This window comes from Phyllostomus hastatus, unplaced genomic scaffold (genome assembly GCF_019186645.2).
Source record: "Phyllostomus hastatus isolate PE091 unplaced genomic scaffold, TTU_PhHast_1.1 phas_contig_1, whole genome shotgun sequence".
Lineage (NCBI taxonomy): Eukaryota > Metazoa > Chordata > Mammalia > Chiroptera > Phyllostomidae > Phyllostomus > Phyllostomus hastatus.
In genome coordinates this window covers 24,712,902-24,736,977 of record NW_025333498.1, presented here as the reverse complement: position 1 = coordinate 24,736,977, position 24,076 = coordinate 24,712,902, and the positions used below count along the sequence as shown (strand labels likewise).

At 35.5% G+C, this 24,076-nt stretch overlaps 1 protein-coding gene across 3 annotated transcripts in view; it reads right to left on the bottom strand.

Moving 5' to 3' along the window:
• SLC38A11 (solute carrier family 38 member 11) overlaps positions 1–24,076 on the bottom strand; it is a 46,713-nt gene that overhangs the window by 3,763 nt on the left and 18,874 nt on the right. For 2 of the 3 annotated variants that reach the window (XM_045825326.1, XM_045825408.1), the window contains exons 8-11: positions 12,392–12,462; positions 11,549–11,710; positions 8,245–8,357; positions 4,929–5,060 (exon numbers count right to left, since the gene is read on the bottom strand). In XM_045825326.1, the coding sequence (XP_045681282.1) occupies positions 4,929–5,060; positions 8,245–8,357; positions 11,549–11,710; positions 12,392–12,462 (478 nt within the window). The remainder of the gene's footprint in view (positions 1–4,928; positions 5,061–8,244; positions 8,358–11,548; positions 11,711–12,391; positions 12,463–24,076) is intronic. The other variant, XM_045825503.1, reaches the window with a different exon arrangement.

The following is a 24,076-nucleotide window of genomic DNA, read 5'->3' as shown; positions in this document are numbered from 1 at the left end:
AAAATTATATAGCTGATGTTTGTACTGAAAGAAGTCCAGCTGGGTATCTTGTCTAGATAGCAGTTACTTCTTAATATTTGAAAGCTTAGTCTTGCTAGAGGTTGTTGTTAGGACCCAAGATCAAGTATAAAATGCTAGAACAGTTCCATCTACTGTATTTTATATATAGAAGCTAGCTTACTTGCTCTATTTAATGTAGCCATGCTTGAGAATATACCACTGGCCTTGGAATACTTTGAGAAATGGCTTGACAGGACAGAAATACCATAATGGCTTATTAAAGAAACAAAATATAGCCTTCTTTAGAAAGCCAGGAGAGCACTCTCCTTTGATAATGACAATATTGATGCCAGAGCATTTTGCAGGGAAATAGCAGAAGCTGTTAAAGATTTTTACTGGCAATACAGATTTGAAAAGTATCTGAATTCTCCTACCTTAATAGATACCTCTCAAATGAGTCACGAGATTGAAAACTAAATAAAAGAATGCTTATACCTCCTTTAAATTTCTACTTTGTAGTCAGTCTGGACTCATGAAATGTATTCCTGTTCCTTAAAAAGAAACTTGAGCTCTGGAGGGCCCTGGCAGCTTGGACCATGGCTTGCTCAGTCTAATGACTGCATGTCTACATCTGGGCTCTCCCTGGGTCACTGGCTTGCTTTTCCCCTTCCATTGTGAGCTGCACACAGTGCTTGTTGGGCTGGTTACTCTGGCCTCAGGCACCAGCTGCTTCATCTTTTCTCTTTGTATTGCTGCAAGTTGGAACCCACAGGGCCCAATTAACGCAGATGCCTCTTTTCTCTAATAGCAACATTGGTGTGAGATGCTACCAAGAATGGGACATATTTATTTTATTTGCTTCGAGAATGAATCCTTTAACATCGAGGGTGCATTAGCTTTGGAAAACTACATCATTGTTGTCTACTGCCATGAAAAGAATGAAATAAGAGGGAAATTAAGTTCTAAATGAGGTTTTGTGTTTTATTAAATAACTAACATAACCCTGAGTAATGTATCCTACATATTTTATTACACTAAGTAACAGCGTCTTCCTAATTTGCAAGTTGAAGGTCTGATTCTATTACGCATCTCATCTGTGAAGATCGTTATTCTTAGTGAAGATTCAGGAGCCACAATAGAAAAGAAATCTTAAAGTGCTATAATTATTAATTAAGATAAAACTATTAGTTAAAATAACAGGAACCTAAACAACAAAACACACAAGCAAAATATAACTAAAGACACTGAAATAGAGAACAGGCTGAGAGTGACCAGAGGGGAGAGGGGAGGGAATTTCAGGGGAAAAGGGAAAGGGTGTACAGGAACAAGTATAAAGGACACATGGACAAAAACTAGGCGGGGGTGGAAATGGGAGGGAGGTGGGCAGGGCTTGGGGGGGGTGGGCAGGGATGGAAGTAAAAAGCAGAAAACTGTACTTGAACAACAATTAAAATAAAAAAAATAAAAAATTATTTGTTTCGATAAAAACTTTTAGTTTCATTTTATTTCATCTCAAGGTATTTATTTTAACCTATTATTAAAGTCTATCCACATATATTACTGATTACTTTTACAGGTGAACACAATGCATAGATTTTTAACTTAAAAGTGAATAGAGAAGTGAACACACTTATTTTACATAATGTAAAGCCTACATCTAGAAAACCTCAGGCTAGCATAAGGATGAAAAATGTGGGCTATAGGGTCTGAAAGCCTGTGTTCAAATCTTATTCTGCCACCTACAACTAGTATAACCCTATTTAATCACTTCGTGCCTCGGTTTCTTCATCTGTAAAATTAATGCAGATTAAGGAAGATAATGTATGCAAAACTCTTGGCATAGAGTAAATACTCAATACAGGTTACCTCACATAATTGTTCTGAACTGGAACACAGCATGCTTTAGTTACGTTTAAAGTGTTGCGTGATCCAGCCTGCATTAATTACTGACAAGTGATGCTTGATGTGGCTCTATGAGACATGGCAAATGCCCACACCAAAGGGGGCTTAATAAAGACCTGAATATGTTATTGTGCACACCAGAAGACTTTTGATTGGGAAAACATGTGTGCAGGTAGTCTGAAAGAGAAAGGTGATCCTAGATTTTATTAAGCTACAAAGTACTTTAAAACTAATGTGATCATCTTGGATTATTAGACCATAACAGACAATTTAGCACTCCTCTTGAATTGTTTTTATATGAATGTCTACATACACAAGTTTTTAAAAAGCTAAGGAGCTACAGTCACATATTAAATTTTCAAAAATAGTCCTCTACAGCCAGCTCAGATCTTGACTTTATAACAGATATTTGCCAAATATTATTCTCTGATTACAATACCAGAATTCTGTCTTAACCACAAAAATTTTCAACTCTCAATGGAGTAAATACTGACTTGGGATTTCATTTGTAAAAGTCAACATAAGTGCAGTAAAGAATATTTAATAGATTATATGCTTACAATTTTGTTGTTCAAGTGTCAGGGAGGCTAGCAATGAGCAGAAACTAATGGTAACATTTACAAAAATAAAGCTTTCCTGAAGAATAAGCAATATGCGTATGGTTTGGTGAACTTGAAGGGAATAAAAAATTGTTAGGCTATCAAAAAGTGGTGAGTGGTCAGGCAGTTGATAAACATATATTCTTTCATATCAAAATCCTACAATATTAAAAAAGACATGTGAACTCAAGTGAGACATTTCACAAAATAAGAAACAACAGAGCTATGGGGAGAGGTGGGGGGGGAGGCAGAAAACTATACTTGAACAACAATAAAATTCAAAAGTATTTAATAAAAATAACAGCTGTCAATTATTATATTGATCATCTTCACGGCATACTTCAAGGATTACTATTACTGTCAACACCAACAATTTTTTGTAAAGCCCTCTTTCCTGGTGCTGCACCAAACAATGTCTCATGTCCAGGAGCATTTGTAGAAATAGTTCCTGCACATGGTGCCAAGGGGCAATCACCCATGAAGTAATTTGAGCACTATGTTCTTAGTGCTCTGCCTGATACCATGGAGGATGGAGACAGCAGCTAAATTCATTCTTGTCTTCAAAGAGCTTATAATTTGGTAAGGAAGAAAAGCTTATGGACAGTCTAAACAGTACATGATATAAGATAATACATAAATCAAGTTAGTACATTAAGGTGACACTCATCCATTCACACAGATCAGGGTTGGAACATGGAATGATTTTGAGTGAAGCTGCTAGACTTTGGCCTATGCAAAACTGGGAAGTAGGTATGAGTTACCTTTGATTTTATCCATCTCCCATGAGCGTTCATTCCATTGTTGGTGGAATAGATAGTTGCCCAGCCCTATGTGGCTTGGGAAGCTGTCTACTCCCTCCTTTCCATATGCTCTGCTACAAGAAAACCCTTAATAGCGTGTTCCTGACTGAACCTTCCACTACTTTTGTTTGGAACTTCAAATCCAAATGGCATCTGGAAGGAACAGTGTCGTGGGCACTGACAATACCTTCACCTATCTCTCACCTCTCAATGGAGTGAGTAAATGACGATGTGGGATTTCACCTGTAAAAGTCAGCTCTCCGTGGTTCTTGAATAACAAATGCTGTGATTCTGAGACATTCATTATTCATGCCTCACCGAATAGCATCATTATCCTAGTTCCACAAAGTAGGACCAAGGAGTTTCTCTGCTTTCCCAATTGAATCTGTCACCAAGACCTGTAAATCTTTTCTCAAAATGTCTTTTGGGAGTTCATCTACATCCCTCTGTCTTCTTTACTGCCTATAGAGCAGCTGAACTTGCATGTTTATTTGTGAAACTGTAAGCTTCATGAAAGCATGGATCCTTTCTGATTTTCTCCCATTATTGTATCTCTATCGTATGGCACATAGTTATTATTCAGTATATATCTATTCAATGAATAAATGAGTTAGAAGTTGCACTGGACCTTAATTCTTTGTAAGATTTGGACAGAAATAAGAAGAAAATAATAGGTATAGAAAATAATAAACATAAGTCAAAGAATAAAATAACCAACATGACTTACTCATAGGCAAAAACTAACATTGGTTAGAAATGAGTGTAAGTTTTGAGTAAATGGTAAATAACTTCCCATAGAAGGCATGGGGTCAGATTATAGAGGCAACAGAGCTTATGCTTGCTCTGGTAGGAAAGCAGAGATTTTTAAGCAGGATAGTGATAAACTGGAAGGAAAAATTAAGTATGTGTTAATGGAAGCAAAAAGCCAGTATTAATTCAGATGTGATATAATGAGAATGTAGATTTGGAAGGTAGCAATAGAGATTACAAGGGAAATTTCTAGAGAGAGAAAAAAGATTTTAAATGAAAAGAACATGGGCCATTTTAAGTGAATGTGGGGTGTGGATATCACTCTCTTCATTCACATATTTTAATGAATCTCTCTAGACTTATTTTTATTTGGCAAGGAAATTCCAGATGCATTAATTTACAGTTATGTTTAGTAATATCTATGTATTATAGAAAATGAAAGTGAAAAAGTGCTCTGAATCAGGGTATCCCAATCCTGGCACTTTTGACATTTTGAATTGGATAATTCTTTGTCATGGGGGCTGTCTTGGGCATTGTGCGATGTTTAGCAGCATCCTTTGCCTCTACCTACTAGATGCCAGTAGCAACTGCCTACCCAGCTATGACAATCAAAAATGTCTCTAGACATTGCTAAATGCCCCATGGGAAAGGAGAGAAAAAAGTTCCCTCATTGGAGAACCACTGTTCTAAAAGTGTATAGTCCCATACAGTGCATAATGTCATCATTATAAATAGTTACTATAACATAACAAACATACTTTAAATTATCTTCAGAAAGTGACACCTTTTTAAGGCAAAATGCATCTTATGCTAAACGTGAATACCATTTTTAAAGTGATGTTTAGAATGGGAGAAGTAAAACTTTAAATGCACTTACATTGAGTTCTAAAACAATTCCAAGACAATCAATCAGCAATGACACGAGCATGGCTGTGGTAATGATAACCACTGTTATGATTATGTGGAAAACTGGCGAAAGGTTCCCACCAAAAAACACATTGGCAACTACCTGTCAAATAAATAGATTATTTAATGGAGTCTATTATGCTAAGTGAAATAAGTCAGTCAATGAAAGACAAATACCATATGCTCTCACTTAAAAGTGGAATCTAATGAAGAAAGCAAACTAATGACTAAAATAGAATTAGAGGCAACATGGAACATGGAACAGACTGACAGCTGTAAGGAGGGGAGAGGAGGTAGAGACTGGTTGAAAGAAGGGGAAGGGAATACTCAAAGAACATGCATGCATGACCCATGGATGTGAACAACAGTGTGGGGACAACAGTTCCCAACACTGTGGGAACTGGGGGTGGGCTGGGTGGAGGAGTATACAATTGGTACAACTGTAAAACATAAACAATAAATTATTTAAAAGGAAAAATTACTATTATAGGGAATACAACTTAAAACTGTAAAAAATCGAATATTTAGAAAGGGATTCTCAGACACATTCAGGATTTATCAAGAGAGTGTTTTATATTTTGGCACTTAGGAGTATATAATATACTACCGATCAAATTTTAAGCCATATGAATGTTCTACCTTCTCCAAAGCACTTACACATAGACATACACACATCAATAACAAGTATTCTTTGTTGAATATTAGAAAGGCAGCACCTGCATATTAATTGTGAATAAATATATTTCTGAAGCATAAGAGAGACTTTTGGAAGTTGCCTATCCTTCCTCCTTGAGTCCAACAATGTTACCATTAAGACAACAACAGATGCTATTTAGATTATTTGAATGACCTCTAAGAAAGGAGTTTCCAAATTTTCTTTAATATTAATGGATGTGTAATATCCTTCACTACCAGGAAATTAATGTTATGTAATCTAAATCCTATTTGATACAAGTTAAATCTATTTTACCTTGCCTTTCTTCAACAAAAATGGAGAAAAGTTGATCATTATTTTTCACTGGTATACCGGTTAGGAAATCAATCAACAGTTACCTGTTGAATATGTCCTACACTGTGATATGATTGGCAAAGAGAAAATGTCTAGGTGATTCCTATTCTTAGACATTAATATTCTAACTAAGAATATTAATGGAGGGATCCAACCAACCTAATAAAACAAATAGTAGTCAATTTATGGCTGGATAAAAGAATCAAATAGAATCTTGAACTAGAGGAAGCTTTATTTATCTAGTTCTGTCTCCCTGAAACAGGATTCCTGAAATGTATTTGTCCTACCTTGGCTTGAGGTGAGACTTAAAACATGGATAGGATTTAGAGCAGAATTATAAAATGGGGCAACATTGTGAAAAAAAAGCAAACAGGTAAGAACAGAAACTATACTTATGAATGACAAGGAGGAGACAGCCTGAAAAGGATGTGTGGAAAAACCATGAGGCAAGAGTAGGAAATGGTAGGAGATGGCCAGAGGCGGGGAGACTTTAACAAAGCTATCTCTCTAAGCTGTGATAAATAACTGTGGTAACTAAGTAACATTTCCCATAGATGAATACAACCATAAGTCTGCTAATAGTTTAATGGGGATATTAATAACTTTTACTCATTTACGGTTTTACAATTGGTAGTATCTTTCCAAATACTATCTTGTTTCAAATTCATTCTTTTAGAGGCCTTTAGGAAAGAATCGTGATGGTGAAAGATCACTAGTGAGTCAGGCTGGTGAGACAGGCTTTTGGGCACCCTTGTATATGGCTGGCTATTTCACCTATAAATAGAAATGGCTTTGGTTGTGTTTATGCCAACTGCGTATTTGTGTGTGAGTGTGTGTGTGTGGAAAGAAGGAAAAGAGAAAGGAAGTGAATGGGTGAGGGATATATACAAGGTTCCTCTGCCCAGTAATTGCCATGATGGCAGAGATCTTGATTTAGTTCCGTCTTCCTGTCATGGCAGCTAGAAAGGAAATGCAAGTTCCAAGTACTGAAGACATAAACTGTGCAGGTGGCGTGACTCAGACTGTCCACAAACAGTTCCCCAGAAACTATGTGAGAAGGCACCATCTGTTATTGCTCATCTGCAGATCGGATTTGAACCTCAAGTACCTGGCAGAAGCTAAAATAAAACCATTTCCGGTATCCAACATTAGCTAGCAACATTTTAGATTTAAAAGATATACATAAAGTGAAGTTCAGTCCAGGTCCCCTTATGTTCAAGGTGGAGAGCTGATCAGTGAGTTATACATCTGCAAGTGAAGACAAGTGCTAACTGTAAAAGACATTCATAGTGCAGAACATTTTCTTATCCCATGTTCTTACCCCCACAACTGGCATAAGGTAAGCACTGATCTGCCTTTAGAAGAGTGTCCATTAGTTAGTTAGTGTATTCAATGCTCTGTAGGCATTTCACTTCACACATTAGAGCCATTCACATGGCACACTGCATAAACAGGCTCTAGGAGCGGATCTTAAGACTAATAGTCCCTTTTCAGGATGATTCCTGAAAGAACCACTGTGAAGCAAGATCATGTTTTTTGCTAACTGGTACAGTGAAGTGTTAGCTAACTTGCATAAGGGACTCTGGACAAGCCATGTTATCTAATTTTACACAGAAAGGATTAGTTCTCTTTCGCCTAATCATCCTCCACAAATACAGACAGACTATATAACATAACTGGGAGTTGACTTAAAAACAAACAAACAAACACAAAACTATTTATATTGTTTTATATGGTATATAAATACAAATAAATATATTTATACAAACATATAAATGAAGTATATCTATAAAACAAATGGTTTAAATGGAATTTTGATTTTCCATGGAAAATAAGATATTTTAGTTTTAAAAATATAACAAGATGGATCAGAATCTGTTCTATGGTGCCTTTAATATTATACATGTTGTATCATAAAATATCTTACCAAAAAGATAATTTTGTAAAACATATTTTAAACCTTAGTACTTAATTTCTTTGTAAGAATTTTTTTTAAACTCCTTAGTTTGGTTCTATTAAAGGCTGGCATTCATTTTGGAATGCAGTTGTATAAATATTTATACTTATGCTAATATAAACTAAACCAAACCTAACTTTAGAAAAAAATATCTTGTAAACTTTGAATATAAATTTATCTTTAAACTTGTTGAAAAGAAAATTTCATATATTGCTAGTCATGCACTTGAGAATTTACAAATTCAAACTATTTTCAAATCTTTTTAAATTAAATGTAATAGAGAGCTCCCTACATAAAGTGTTGGGAAGGAATTGTGCTTACCTCTCTAGTCACAAAGCACTCGATGGGGTATGTCAAAATGACAGTGGCTCCATAACAGAACCTTCCAAATGTTACCAGGTCATCATTTCTGCAATAATTTTCAAATAAGTCTCCTAGAGATTGATATAAGATAGATTTATTTAATAGATGCTATATATTGATATAAATATCTAGTAAAGGAGATAGTGAACATTTATTATATCAGTGATGCTACATAAACTTCATTTAATTTAATTAATAGAATAGATTGCCAAATCTAAATATAATTTTGAATTCAGTAATATATAATTATTGACTGATATTAAAACTAGTGCATGAACCACATGAAGATGAATTCATCACTAATAGTTTTTCTTTTATTCTCATTGTTTATTTTGGTAGATTTGCTTAAATTTATATCAACTTCTGAAAAGTACTTTTATCCATTGTTTTCTTACACCAGAATCAACTCCCTAAATTCTTGTGCATTGGTTTTATAAACTTGCTTCTGGTCTTTGTTTCTGGTAAGTAAATGACTTCATTATTTTTTTAAAAGAAAGGTCTGTTAAAATAAACAAATTTCCTTTGAAACGCTATTCATAGATCAAGGACAATCTTGAAAGGAAGAATGGACCATTGCATCTGGGGAGCTGAATTTCCTGTGTATCACACTACAGGGTTTAATCACAAATTCAGGGCCACAGCAAGGAATTCCAAACATACATTATCTCCCATGAATCCAAGTGTAAATGCACTGATTTAAAACTGTGGAAATATGGAAGAGCAGTATATTTCATTAGTTCCAAACTAAATGATGGAGCATATATGCCATGAATCAATTCTTATTTAGAAACTACATTTTCTCATATACCTATGAAGAAATACTGGATCTAATGGGGGCACAGAAGACATGTCAGCAAAAAGTTTCCAAACGCTGAAACAAAAAATAGTTCAGTTTGTTTATTTCCTCAATGTAATGTGTGTCCATTTTAAAATTTTGGCCACAGTTTTCATTAGACTGAATAAAAAATTAGATCAAAGTCACACACTATGACATTGTTTAAAAAGAGAAAAATCCTTTTGTACTTTCATTCATCAAAAAGCTAAATGACCTGCCTCTTCCTAAGACTTAAGTGACTCTTCTTTCCTCCTACTGTAGAACAAATGTATATTACTTTCTGTGTCCCTTTGGGGCAGAAGGGGATTAAACCACAAAGCAGCAGGGGCAGAGACTTGTTTCAGGGTTGATTGAAATGGTTCCAGCACTCTAAGGAAAAAGGACAGAAGCTCCCCTTCACTAACCTTCACTCAAAAATGAGCCTGAGACCTATTCAAAAGTCACTGGGAATGTCAAGAACAATCTAGAGATCTTACTGCCTCCTCACAAGCTGAAATTAAACTACTGAAAGGAAAAGAAAAGGAGCACACAGTTTGCACAAACAAGACCAGATTTGCCTAAGGTGAAATGGCCTGAAGAAACAATGTCAGCTTATTTTAGCTTTAGTTGAAGTGTATTTTAGGGAATTATAGCTAGGGGGAAAAACAGCCAAAAACAAACCTAGACCAACCTGTCAGCTTTGTTATATAAAGATTTAATTATATCTGAGCAATTACCACTGATAAAAACACCAGGAAGGTGTGATTAAGAAAAGGGTTTATGTTTTACAGAGAAGGCATTTACAAACCAAGGTTTTATACTGACTGGAACCTACAAGGCCATTCATCTTGGCAAAAATAGTGATACGTGGCAATATTTTGAAACACGATTCTTATCAAGACTTTCAAAGTACTTCATTACTGCACTCTAATGGTGTATACATGTATTGTATTATATTTTTACTGCATTGAAATCATGTTAATCACTCTCTTTTGAAGCCATCTTTATTTCTTGAGAAATATCTGCCTTTAATCATAGACACCTCTAACCTCTATTTGAAACAATGCACCATCCACCCAGTTTTCAGCGTCATCAGAAAACAAACCTAAGAGGAGAGGAAGTCTAAGAGACAGTTTTTAATGTGTCATACTTTATGAAAATGGGGTTGGCAGCAATAAAAAATAAAAGTAAAATTAGACTGGAAATCAGGAGACTTGGTTTCTACACTCTCACCAGCCAGCTTGGGCAAGTCACTTTTCTTTGTGTTTTAAGCAGGAGGCAAAGCTAGTTATTCCACTTATCTACATAGGGTTGTTTGAAGGTCAAATGAGATAATAGACCTGCAAAAGCAAGTGATATACATGAATCATAGCAGTTAGCAGGCTGTCAGAATATGCTATACAGCATATTCTGTATATTATACTACATAGATGAGTGAGTGCGAGGGTCAAAGGAAGAGAAGAGGTGATTGCTCCATTGTTGGGCTTCGTGAATAGAAGAAAAGAGAACTTTGGTGTGGGACAGTGGGGTGAGGTTGGGGAGAGGGAAGGGGCTGGTTTTGTGGGAATAATGTTTTGTGTTTAGGGCAAGAATGGGCCAATGAAGTAGAAATGTAGGCAAGAGGCTGGAGATGAAAAAAAAAGTTTGGACAAGTTAAAATAATAAAAATCTCTAGAGAATTTGTTAAGAGGCAAAAAAAAAAAGGCAACTTGCCTGAGCCAGTTAGTGAGGGGTGGGTGGTATAGGGGAGAAAGGAGGTAGATGAACTATTCAGACAGAAAAAATATATAAACAGAGTGAATGATAGCAAGGCAGTGCTCTTTTCTTCATAGGAAGAAAGAAAGCATGCTCAGTACTGTTAAGTGATTCAGAGAGGTCTGTGAGAATCAGAACCAAGGAAATTATTAGCTTTGAAGAGTAAAAGCTTACTATTGTTTTTGAAAATAAAATTGCAGTGGAGTAGTAGAGAAGGAAGCCAAAATTCATGTGCTCTGAAAGGAAAGCATGGAAGGAGAGAGAATGGGCTGCAGAAATTTAGCAGTTTAAAGATTTTTATTTGTTTATTTATTTTTTAGAGAGTGGGGGAGGGAAGGAGAAAGAGAGGGAAACAATGATGTGCAAGAGAAATGACTTGCACGCCCCCAACCCGGGACTTGGCCCACAACCCAGGTATGTGCCCCAACCAGGAATCACACCTGCATCCTTTCTGTTCATGGGATGACACACCACCCACTGAACCAGTCAGTCAGGGTTGAAGTTTAGCAGTTTAAATAGGAGAAAATAAGGAAACAGAAACAGTGGAAAGGCAAGAAGGTAGAGGAGAAAATGGGTAGAAGAAGTAGTGTTAGTCTGAAGTAGAATGTTGGTTGTAATTGTACCCAGATGAGAAATGATAGCTCCACTTCGTGTGAATACCAAATTGCAGTAAGACCTCCCCTCTCCTTTTACCTTGGGTGAAGCCAGTAAATGTCACGTATCCACATGTAGCAAAAAGGACACATATAAAGACAGAAACCAAGGTGGACAAATGGATGATGCGGGACCACTTAGCCACTGTAGGTTCTTCCAAAGAACCATAAACTAAAAAGCAGTTATGGTGGCAAATAAATGCTGCAAAAAAGTAAAAATAAAAAGCATTATTGAAGCAAGCACCAGTGTTCTTTTTTTACTTCTGAAAACTCAGAGATGTCTGCTACTTTGGAATGGTAATGAGCTGAAGTTCAAATATACTAATTTATGAAGTAGGTCAAAAAATAATCTTTCTAACAGCTTTGGGAATGAGAAATTTCATTCACATTAGGTTTGTGTAGTCTCTTCATGTCACTCTTGATATAAACCAGGCCTATTCAATTTTCTATTTCATTTTCCATTTCCTAGTGGCCTTTCCAATCTTAAAGGGAATATATACAACACTGTATATTTCAGTCCACAATTTCTTTTCCAATCTGGGATGTAACAGAGTAGCTTTAGACAACTGTCCAATTCCTAATAATTTGTGTGCAAGGTTTTCAAGAAGTCCATAACATTTGCTAGACTTTCAAGTTAAGAAATAAGATGACTTTAATGAGTGTTCTGCATGAGAAACAGACTTGTCCAAATGGAAGAAAATTTTAGTGATGAGTGAGAAAAGTTTGAGCCTAATTTTATGGTGGCACAAACTAGGTCATATGCTGTTAATATAATGTCTAAAACTTAGGTCATCTGTTCTCAGGCACAAATATGAAACATAGCACTTTCTCACTGTACAGAAGACTCCATATTGAGCAAGGGCCTTTGAAACCATATACTCACCAAAGGACATGACACCAACGGCCTGAATGGCATTGGGTTTTGCAAATACCCAGGCATCTTCTGATTTTGGTCTAGAAGAGAGTTAACTTAATGAATGATTAAACAAATAGAAGCATAAGCATATCTAAGAACAATGAATGCTGTCACAGTATAAAATGAGTATCTTTAAGTCAGAAATAATAAGGCACCTCCATTAATCTTATTTAATTATAAATAAAATTCCCCAAAATATTAATGTTTTCTGTTGACCCCAGTCCTCTAGAAATGAATGTCAAATACTTGGAAAAACTCTATTTTTATATATTTAAAATATCCACTGACGACTTAATTTTGTGACTTTATTTATCCATCAGTTTAACAACAGACATCTGTTATCATTTGATATACTTACTGAGAAAGATGCAAAAATTAATAATGCAGAGTTCTTCATCAATTAATCAATACTGCTCTTTATTCCCCTCCAACTAATTCTTCCAGATTCATCCCACCCCAGGGAAATTCATACTTGACATTACTTTATTGAGGAAGGTGGACATGAACTAATATACTCTTTAAAGAACTATATTTTTGATTTATCAATTTTTTTAGAGAGAGAGGAAAGAAGGGATAAAGAAGGAGGAAGAGAGGAGGGGAGAGAAGGCAAGAAAGAGAAACATGGACTTGTTGTTTCACTTATTTATGCATTCATTGGTTGATTCTTGTATCAACCAGGGAAACTAATATTAATCAAGGATGTACTTAGCTACATTCTGGAAACTATCCTATGTTATCTCAATCTTCACAATAACTGAAGTGTTATTATTACCATTTAATGTATTAGGAAAGTTAATCCCTGGGTGGTCACACAACTTGTCAAGCTTCCACAGATAGTAAGGGAAGAAGGTGAGATTTCTCCTTGGTCTGTTCATCCCAATATCTCTTCAACACGGAACTCTCAGTGACCTTAAATGCCCACCTGTGGACATACTTCTTAAAAAAGGTTTTGGAAACCTACATTTTAAATAGCTCGAAGAAGTCTGTTTCTTAATGGAATTAAAATATTTGCTAGCCTATCTATTGGCAGGGATTGGTTTCCCTGATTACCACATCCCTGAGTAATAGTGAAGAGCATAGGCTCCAGGTAGGACAGCCTGTGTTTGTCTTGTGGCCCCTTCCACTTATTAGCTGTATGATTTTAAGCAAGTCACTGAACCTGTCTGTGTCTCAGTTTTGTATCTATAAAATGAGAATAATAAAAATAGTACCCGATTTATTGAGTTATTATGTAAATTAAATAATGTAAAACTCCTAACAGAAAACCTAGCACATATGAACTGTTCAATAAATGATCACTTGTATTATCAGATTACATGTTGGTATTGTTAGTATTACCCACTGTGATTTAATAAAAGATAGCAGAAGTATAAAAGTATGGCCAGCTTCCCTGAACAGAAAAGGCTTCATCAAAATCCAAAGAATGCATGAAATTAGAAGGGGAGAATGGGGAGCAAAAGTCCTAGAAAGCCTAGACCTAACTACTTTATGTTTGCTGTTAATTCTAGAGGTGAAGTAGATATAAAAAGTCCCATTTTTTTTTGTCAAAGTTAATGGGATTTATGCATTATACCATTTCTTTCCACTTCTGGATGAGCAGACAGAGACACAAACTAGCCAGCCTCCAAGGGAGGCCTCCGCTGTTACTGGACTGTGCCACTTTCTTCAGCTTTTTGAGTGGGAGCTGCTGCCACCTGCTGCCTCCATGACAATTGCAGCGAACATTAACTCTAGCAGCATACCTGTGAAACTCCAATGTTAATGTGGAAAACCCCATATTTTGTTCATGGTCCTTAAAACTTTTTTAAAGGCAGGGTTAACAATTGCAGAAACTAGAAGATTTCTAACTTTTTAATAGAATTTAATTTATCTACTTTCCCTGTTACAGTATTTGCATGTGAAGAAAACTCAGTTTTCCTTTCAGTACAGAGTTGGTGTCTTATTTTTTAACTCTTATATTAGTAATAAAAAGAAGTTCGATTTTCAATTTTCTTCTTTATAAGTTTTTAAAAATTTTCTTGGCCCATATGATTACTTCAGTATATTCCTAGCTAAGATGGAGTATGAAAAGTCAGTAGAGATCATTTTGGATTTTTCTGTGTTCAGCTTAAGATGTTGATTTTTTAAGGTGTAAAGTATCTAAAAATATGTTACAAATCAGTAATAAGTGTGTGTTGAAATCTAAGTAAAAAGAAGAAAAAATATTGAGTGTGACTTTGAGATCTTTTAAAGAATAGCCTGTGAATAAGTTCCAGAAATGACCATTTTAAGAGGGAAAAAAAGTTCCTTGGTATATTTTATGAGTTTGCTGAAGCAATGATACCAATGTGAATGAACATACAGATTATTCTGACTTTAAGCTTAGATTCTGAAATAGAAAATAAAATATCAAATGCAATCAAGAAAATGTGTAAGAAAAAATCATGGCTAAGAAGAGAGTTTTTCTAATAAATACAAGGGTAGTTCAATGACAGAAGAATCTATTAATGTAATTCATCACATTAACAGATAATGGAGAAAAAAGTTAGCAAGCATTGAGAAATACATTGAATAGCCTACAATCCAGTATTTATTTTGATAAGCAAAATATTAATAAAATAGAGGCTCCTTAACCTGACAGATACATGACGTACTTAGAAGTGAAAAGTTAGAAATATTATAAGGTAGAAACCAGATAAGAATGTTCACCATCACTGTTTCCATAATACACGACTGAAATTCCTAGTTAATGCAATGCAATAGGTGGTGATATATGTAATAATTGCAAAGGAATACATTAATTGTACATAATGTAATTGTGTACAAAGACAATTCAGGGGACTCTGCTAATAAGCTGGCAGAATTAGTTGGCACACTCAGCAAGTTTGCTGGACACAAGCTCAATACACAGAAATTAATGGCATCAATGTACATAAATACCAACCAATAAAATGTTTTTGAAATAGTAATGACAACAAAAATACTAAATATTTAAAAAGGTATGCATAATCTTAATGGCATGATATAATTTTATTGAATGATATAAATGACTAGAGAAATATACCATATCCATACACATGAATGGGAAGATTCAGTATCATGTAGATGTCAATTCTCCCCAAATTCATATTTAAATTCAAATAATAAAATATAATAATGAACATGGAAAGAACTTTTTAAAAACTGAAAAGCAAAACAATAAAGCTGAAGATTGATAGACTTAAAATTGATGAAAGTAAGTAAATATAAAATGTCTGCATGATAAAATACAAAATTGAAAACAAATATAAACTAAAAACTGGGAGATGAAATTTGTCATGCATACAACCAAGAAAGGGTAATTATCCAGTAGAGTAAACAGTCCTGCAAATCAACAGGAAAAAGATATCCCAGTGAGCAATGGACAGCAGGCAACTGACACATAAGGAAATGAGAATAGCCAATAAATATGCCAAGTTTTTCACCCTCCTTAATAATTAGACAAATTAAAACGAACTGCATAAAAAAGAGCATTTTACACCTAATTCAACAAGAGCAATGCTGATAAATTGCTGGGAAAGAAAAACTTGCAAGTATTATAAAGGAAGCTGTAAATTGTAATACACTTTGGAGAAGAATTTGGCAATGTCCAGTAAAGTCAAAGTTAATCAAAGTTTGTAAGCAAACAATTACATCTTTAGGTACATTCCCCAGGCTAGGGAAGTGCACATGTGCATGAGCAGACATGGATAAGGAAGTCACTGCTGCATTCTTTATATTAACCAAACGTTGGAAACAACCTCAATGTCCAGCAAGAGAATTGATAAATAAGTCCATAAAAAGTGACCTAATCATAAATTTGTGTGCTATAGAGCAATTAAAAAGTGTTACCCAGTACTAACTGCATCAAAATGGAAATACATGGAATACAACATTGATGGAAAAATAGTGATTGTGTACCATTATATCTTTACCACAGGGATTATATTTATGAGCATAGTAATCAATACTATATATTGTTGTCAATACAAAAAGGCATAGTATAAGTATAAAAACATGAACAGGAATGATTTAAAGCAGCTTAAATGTAATAGTTACCTCTGAGTAAAAAGAAATAAATCCAACTTAGGAATAACAGTTACCTCTAGAGAAAGAGAAATGAATAAACTTTTGAATATGATAGTCTATTGCTGATCAAGATCACAAGCAAGTATAAAACATTATTTTGAATTATTTACCCCCAAATCTGGAACTTATATGTACACAAAAACCTGCATATGATGTTTATCATTTTTCAGTGTTAAAAAGAAATAAACTATCAAGCCATGGAAATACATGAAAGAGACCTAAATACATATTACTGAGACCTAAATACATATTACTAAGTCCAAAAACCCAATTTGGAAGGCTATATACTGTGTAATTCTAACTGTATTTCATTTCAGAAAAGGCAAAACTATGAATATAGCAGAAGATCAGCAGTGGCCAGGGGCTGGGGATTAGGGGGTGGGATGAACAGGCAGAGCAGAGAGGAATTTTAGGGCAGTGAAAGTTTTCTGCATGATAATAAATGATGAATACATGTCATTATACATTTTTCCAAACCCACAGATAGTACAATACCAAAAGTGAACTCTAATGTAAAATGCCCTACAAAGTTTCAAAAAGATCATGGCAAAGTCATGGAAGCTTGCTATGAGGGTCAGATCACTTAAGGAGTAATGCTTCAAGTGTTTTAATGTATTTTAATACTAACAAAAAATGGAGGCTGGCATAGAGCAGTTTGCAGCCTTGGAATGGCAAATACTTTCAAAAGAATAATTGCTTCCCTTATTCAGCCATATGCTTAGTTACATGCTTTTAGAAAACTTTTTGTTGGGGGTGGAAGTGGGAGTGGGGAGGTTTTGGAGATTTATTCATTTTGCAGTATCATCTCAACCTGGATTCTTAGATTGAGGCATTTCATCCTATTTTGAAAGACAAATTCCACCTTATCTTTACAACAGTTGAGTAGTAGTAATAAAGCAAAGCACTAGGAAGCAAGTCCTAGCAAATATCTCCAGTCTGCACAGACTTACGAATACAAGCTTCAAGGGGATTGCTTCTGATCCCCAGAACATAAGACCTCTGATCAGGAAGATCAAACATCACACTGCTCTGTGGTACCTGTCCAAATACTTTCTCACTAAATACAAGCACTTTTCCAAATCAGACCCTCTCGGTAGAGCCTGTGACTTTGTTAAGAGAGACGTACATATTAACCTCTTCAACCAGACACATCTGAGAGTGAAGGGCTCTGGCTGGCAGGCAAACATAGGCCGCACGTTTCCTGTCACACCACAAGCTATTAATGACACAGGCAGATCTGCCCACTTCCCCAGCTTGGTTTGGGCAGCCCTCTGCCACTTCCTGGCTCCCGGCTCACGTCTCTTCTGAGTCTCTTCTGTAGAAAATCGTGATTTACATGAACATGGAAAGCTGCTCAGGAAAATTCTTGGTAATCCCTCTGAACATCAAAACTGATCCTTTTCTTTTTAAACACAAATTTTACATAAAGCTAATCTTCAGTTAAGATTCATATAAGACATTGTGCTAATTTTTTGCCAAAATATAATTTTTATATGAATCATATAAAAAGCTTGCACAGCTTGGAACCATAAACATCACAAATGCTTCCTTTGTCTCAGTTGAAACACGAATCACTTTTGATTTTTATTCTGTCACCTATGTTTTTCTTTCTTTTTTCCACTGTTACCTCTAATTCCTCTGTCAACTCTAAAAATTGGTGTTAACTGTTTTTGTCAGTTTGGATTGAAAGTGCAGCGAGTGAGTGGGAGTGGGCAGTATCTCACTTTTTAATATAATAAAATGTGTTAGAATTATGCATGTGGTTTTTGTTCTCTATTGTGTTTTTTAAAAAACAGAATTACATTAAAATATTATGAGAACTTACATTAAAATAAGTGTAATTTCAGAGGTGAGCTCCAGATAATTACTTTCCATTCGGGTTCTACTTGGGTTTCACCTCTCTTCACTGTACATGCAGTCCCAGCACAATCTTGTCCATGGCAGACGGTCCCTAAATCCCACACTTGCATTTATAAAACTCTGGGTGATTTCTCCTTCTTCCTCTCTCTACACCCCAAGTGTTACTCAAAATCAAGATACTAAAATATCAAAAATATTTTCACCAGACCTTCTTCATTTCCTGTTCCCATAGCATTTGCTTATAATTCTATTAAATAGTCTGTTGAGGTTATCTTTTATGTGTTTGTCCACCCCACCTCACTGCCAGCAATTTTTAAGAGACCTGCAGGAAGGGATTGTGCTTTATTGATCTTTCCAGCCCCAGGACCTCGAAAAGGGACTAAAACAGTAAGCATTTAGTAAATGCTAATTGACTGAATACACTCTTTGATTTTCTTTTTCTTTATTATTATTTTTTTAATTTTAATTGTTATTCAAGTACAGTTTTCTGTCTTTTACTCCCATCCCAGCCCACCCCCTCAGCCCTCCCCACCTCCCTCCCATTGCCACACACCCCCTAGTTTTTGTTCATGTGTCTTTTATACTTGTTCCTGTAAACCCTTCCCCTTTTCCCCTGAAATTCCCTCCCCTCTCCCCTCTGGTCACCTAAACAACAAAACAAATAAACAAGCAAAATATATCCAAAGACACTGAAATAGAGATCAGGCTCGATTTTCTCACTTGTGTGGTGAGTTGCAGACCATCTACCAGCCTGGCCATCCAAACTGGAAACCTTGGCATCACACCCCTTTATTCTCCTCTTCCTTGTACCAGCCTTGTTCCCATAGAGTTCCAGCTGCCTGTTGCATGCTATAGACAGCCTCCTGCCAGGTCCTTCTGCCCCCAAACTCTGCTCACCCCTGTTGCAAGAGAAGCCCAGTTGAAATGGAGGCTAGTTCTGCTCACTTTTCTGCTTAAGAACTTTCAGTGCACTACACATAATGCTTTTCGTTCATGCTGGTCTCTTCCAACCTCTCTATGATTATTTCTTTGCACACTCTAGCCAAACTTTCAGCTCAGAATCTTCAAAACTCTAGTTACCTCCTAAACATGAAAGCTATATAATCAGTGGATTAGTAAAGCACTGTCTTCAGCAGTTTTCTTTATTTGTTAATTTTTTTTAGAGAGAGAGGGGTAGGGAGAGAGAGGGAAAGAAAGAGAGATAACATTGATTTATTGTTCCACTTATTTATGGATTCATTGGTTGATTATTATATATGCTCTGACTGGAGATCGAATCTTTAACCTTGGTGTATCAGGTCGACGCTCTAATCAAGTAAGCTACCTGGTGAGGGCCAGCAGGTTTTCAAGAGATAATATGAAGACATGGCTATTGTTAAAACTATGATAAAAATATATTTGAGGAACAATATAAAAGCACCTTTATTTTTATTTGATGGTTCCACTAATCAATGACAAAGTGTCCCTCTTCTCCAAGTCCCTCCTAATGTTAAAAACATCACGCTTGTAGGCCTCCACACTTTTGTTGACAATAACTTCCAATCTTGCCCACCTTTCCTTTTTCACCCAACTAATGCCAGTGCATTTTTTCAAGCAGCAGACCACACATTGTCTTACCTTGAGATATAACCACTGCCCAGGTTGTACTAAGAGCCTTTCCTCTGTTTCTATTGCACTTTCCCATAATTCTATTAAGTATTATACTGAGATTATCTCTTCAATGTCTATTCTCCCCATCCACACACTACAGGTATCTGAGGTCAAGGGATCATCCTTCATCCCAATACCTAGAAGAATAACAGCCATCAGCTGGACATTGTAGATGTTTGTTGGCTGAATGAACAGGCGACACAATTTTTGCCCTTTGATTATGAATCTATGCTAGAGACCACTCTGTCTTCTAACTGGAAATAGCAAGCAGGTGGGAAACCTCACTAAGGCAGCCATTTATAAAAATATTGATGATAGGTAGAAAGTGTTTCTAACACTGAGCAGCCTAGGCTGTTCCTCCAGCTCCACTAACACTACAATGACTGAACTCACCTCTCAGAATATGTTGTCTTGCAGCTGTTTTTCCTAGTCTCATGTAGACTCAAGTCAAACAATGGTTCTATTTGTTGTTTCATGTAGGCAATCTGTCTGGTAAAGCTTACCAGTTGCTCTAACAGTGCTACAGAACTTAGAGTCAAATAGTATTTTAGCTATGAATTAGCAACTTTTTTTCTAATGTAGAAGTAGCCTGAGGAAAATTTTCTTTGAGAAGTAGTGTTTTTGTGTGACATTCTTATTGTTCCAAGATAATTTTCATTGCATCATTACTTCAAAATTTTGGTCAGTTAATCCTGAAGTTGAATCAACTAAAATCAGAAAATACGTGGATTCATTCATTCACCTGATCAGTCAGTAGTTCTTTGCAGAATTCTACTTCTGTGTTAGGTACCATGCTGAGTAATGAGGATTCATTGTGAAAAAAAAATCAAATATGATCCCTGTTCTCATGGAGTTTATGACATGGTGAGAAAGACATAATATATACAACAAAACACATAAAATGAATAAAGATAATTTAACAAATAACATCATTATTTTATCCCATGTATCAGTCCCTTCTCACTTCCTATGGTGAAAGTTCCAAATTTAACCAATGCAACTATTCAAGTTCTGAACCTACTCCTGTCTGCTACACTCTCAGATAATAATCTCATCTCTGAAAAAATAGAGGGCACTTGGCATGAACACTCAAATTCTTTTCACTGGTCTTTAAAATGAATTCATATTTTGCTCTCCATACTTTTACTGTTTTAAGAGGAAGAAGTGTCACAACTCCTCTCCAAAGATTACTCTGTATCATAAATTACAACTTTTCAAGATCTCCCGGGTGACTTTTGGCTTCAACTTTTGGCTTGGTCTATAAAATGTTTAATATCTTTTATGGTAAAACATGTTATTTATAGTTCTTATTTCCTGAAGCCACTGTTTTGTCATGGCAGTTGCATTTATTGATGCTCTTCACACACAAATAAGACAAGGGAGGGAGAGAGAGGATTTGCAAAATTCACTTTCCTATCATTTGTTTTCATCTTAATTCTCTATAACCTCGATCCTACCCATATTATTTGATTGACTTCCTGGAAGTTTACCAGTAACTTCCTATCACCTGTAGTGGAAAGCTGAATTTTATATCATGCAATGTCTGTTCCTGGCATCGTTGCCTTGATTTCCTTTGGGATCATCATTTCTCCTCCTCTCAGTTCATGTGATTTACATTGGTTGACCTTACCCTTAGCATGGAGGGTAGGCATGTAATCTAAAACCAAGTAACTCAACACAGGCTATGATGATAGGATTTGGGATTGTCTTGGGTCCTCATTGGAGCCAATCAGAATTAATACTGGAAGTAAAACTGGAGGTAATTTATAACACCAAGCTCCCCTTTTTATATGGACTTGGACTTGAATAGATGTAGGCCGAGGCTGTGCTGCCATCTTGTCACAATAAAGGGAAAACCCTTCAGGAACTAGAAGCCAAGAGATAGAAAAAGAAAAATTATGTCTGATTTTATTGACTGAGCTCCTAAATCCAACAAAATCTAATAACAGAACTACCCTTGAACTTTACAGTAATGTGAGTCAATAAATTCTGTTTGCTTCATTCACTTAGGGTCTTGGGGTTGCTGTCATTGGCAACAAAAAGAACAATAACTTATCCATTATCAAAAATTCAGTGGCTAGTATTTGACAAAACTAATTATTCTTTTTTTCCAAATATGCACTATTCCTCTGTCCTCACCCATTTTTGTCTGATCCTTTCTTTAATTCCCTCTAGTTCCTCTTTATATATGGCATTATACTGTAGAATTTCAGAGTTAGAATTATAAGGGGCAAAAAAATTAATATGTACTGAGATCCTTGTGGATGGCACACATTGTACACATAACTACCTGTGAAAAGTCTAGCAGCATTTTTGGAATTGTGTTTGAAACACCAACCACACATACTATTGTTTTAAATGTTATAAAAGAGATGCCATATGAAAAGAATATAGTTGTAAATTTGGACTGCATGCAATGATTTCTATCCTGAATGCAAAGAATTGAATATCAATAAAGCATAAAATGAAGGTTTTCATAACAATAATGTCTCTGATTCTAGACTAAAAAAGAATGGGAGAACTGTGCTATTGCATTTTTGTACTAGCACACTTCCTGAAAAGCAATTAAGTTGCTTTACCACCTCAGTTTATAGAAAGCAAAAGGTTATAAAATACAATAAAACTGTCCATTATTTCTAAAAAGACCTGAAAGTCATTGGACTGTGAGAAATTTGAAATCATATCAGAAAACAGAATTTATGGCCCCATGAGTTATGGAAAAGGAAATTGAATTGTGTGTTTTATTTTTAAAACACAACCACTAAAAAGGTGTTTCCATAGTAACAAGGTCAATACCAGTAGCCATTACAGACCTTCCTTCTTTCTGATAGTGGGTTTGAAGATCTTTTTCAAATACCTCTTTAAAAACCCTCTGAAAAAGTATCTCTTTTCGGACCATTCATCTGAACCAAGAATGAGGAAAAACACACATGGAGTATTGAATTTCTCATGTTTTATGGATCATGAGCATTCATGGCTGTCACATTTCCAGAAAGAAGCCTGCCTGACTAGCAACTACGCCAATCCCTGAACATGGGATTTGATTAGCCTGATTGTAAATCTGGACAAACAGAAGTTATTTGCAGTAGTATTCAAACAGAAATAAAAGGCAGCACAGTATTAAAAAAGCATACTCCTTTAACAACTAAATATTGAAAGAGTTAAGTAAATAATCCCTATTAGAAAAATGTCAAAAGCTCAGATAAAATAAGATATCACCACTAGAGGAAGGTTAGAAAGATACAGGCCTCATTTTGTTTATGGCAGAAATAAATAGCTCTTTGGCCATAAAATCAATTCACTTAGCTCCACCAGGAAGTGGCCTCTCCCTTCTCTTTCCTTTGTGTGGAGATACACTGCCTCCAGGATGGTCATTTATGAGATACTTTATTTTTCTGTGTATTCACAATAGTATCTCACATAACATTTTGTATATAAATGATACTTAAAAAAGAAGTGGAGAATGAATCATGAAAAATAATGACAAAAGAATAACTAAACACCAAATCTCTGGTCTATTTTTAGATGTGATTCATCAGTTAAAAGTGTGCTTTTTTGTTGTTGTTGTTCTTCAGTTGCAGTTTTTCTGCCTTATCCCCCACACTCTCCCCTTCCCCGTCCCACCCCCCTCACTCCCACAGTCAGTCAGTCCTCCCCATTGTCCGTGCCCCTGAGTGCTCTATTTGTGTTCCTCAATTTTAATCTCTTTAAACCAAGGGACTGTGAAACCTTGTTCATAGACTCGTAACTATTAAATAATGAATTGGATTGCTTGATCCCTGGACAGAGTGCCTCAGAATCTCTGCAGGTGAGGACTTGGTGTCAGTCTTTTTTACAGCTTCTCAGGTAATTCTAATGTGAAGCCAGAATTGAAAAATCCTTGCTTTCAACTGTTTATTGGAGCTCAATTAATGAATAATTTATTTACCTCCAACTTTTAAGTCCTTGTTTTTTCCTCAATATTGCCTCATAGTGCTATACTAAATCTATAAGATCTTTTATTATAACCTAATGATTTATTCTCTAGAATCACTTTTCATTATAAAAACTTTTATA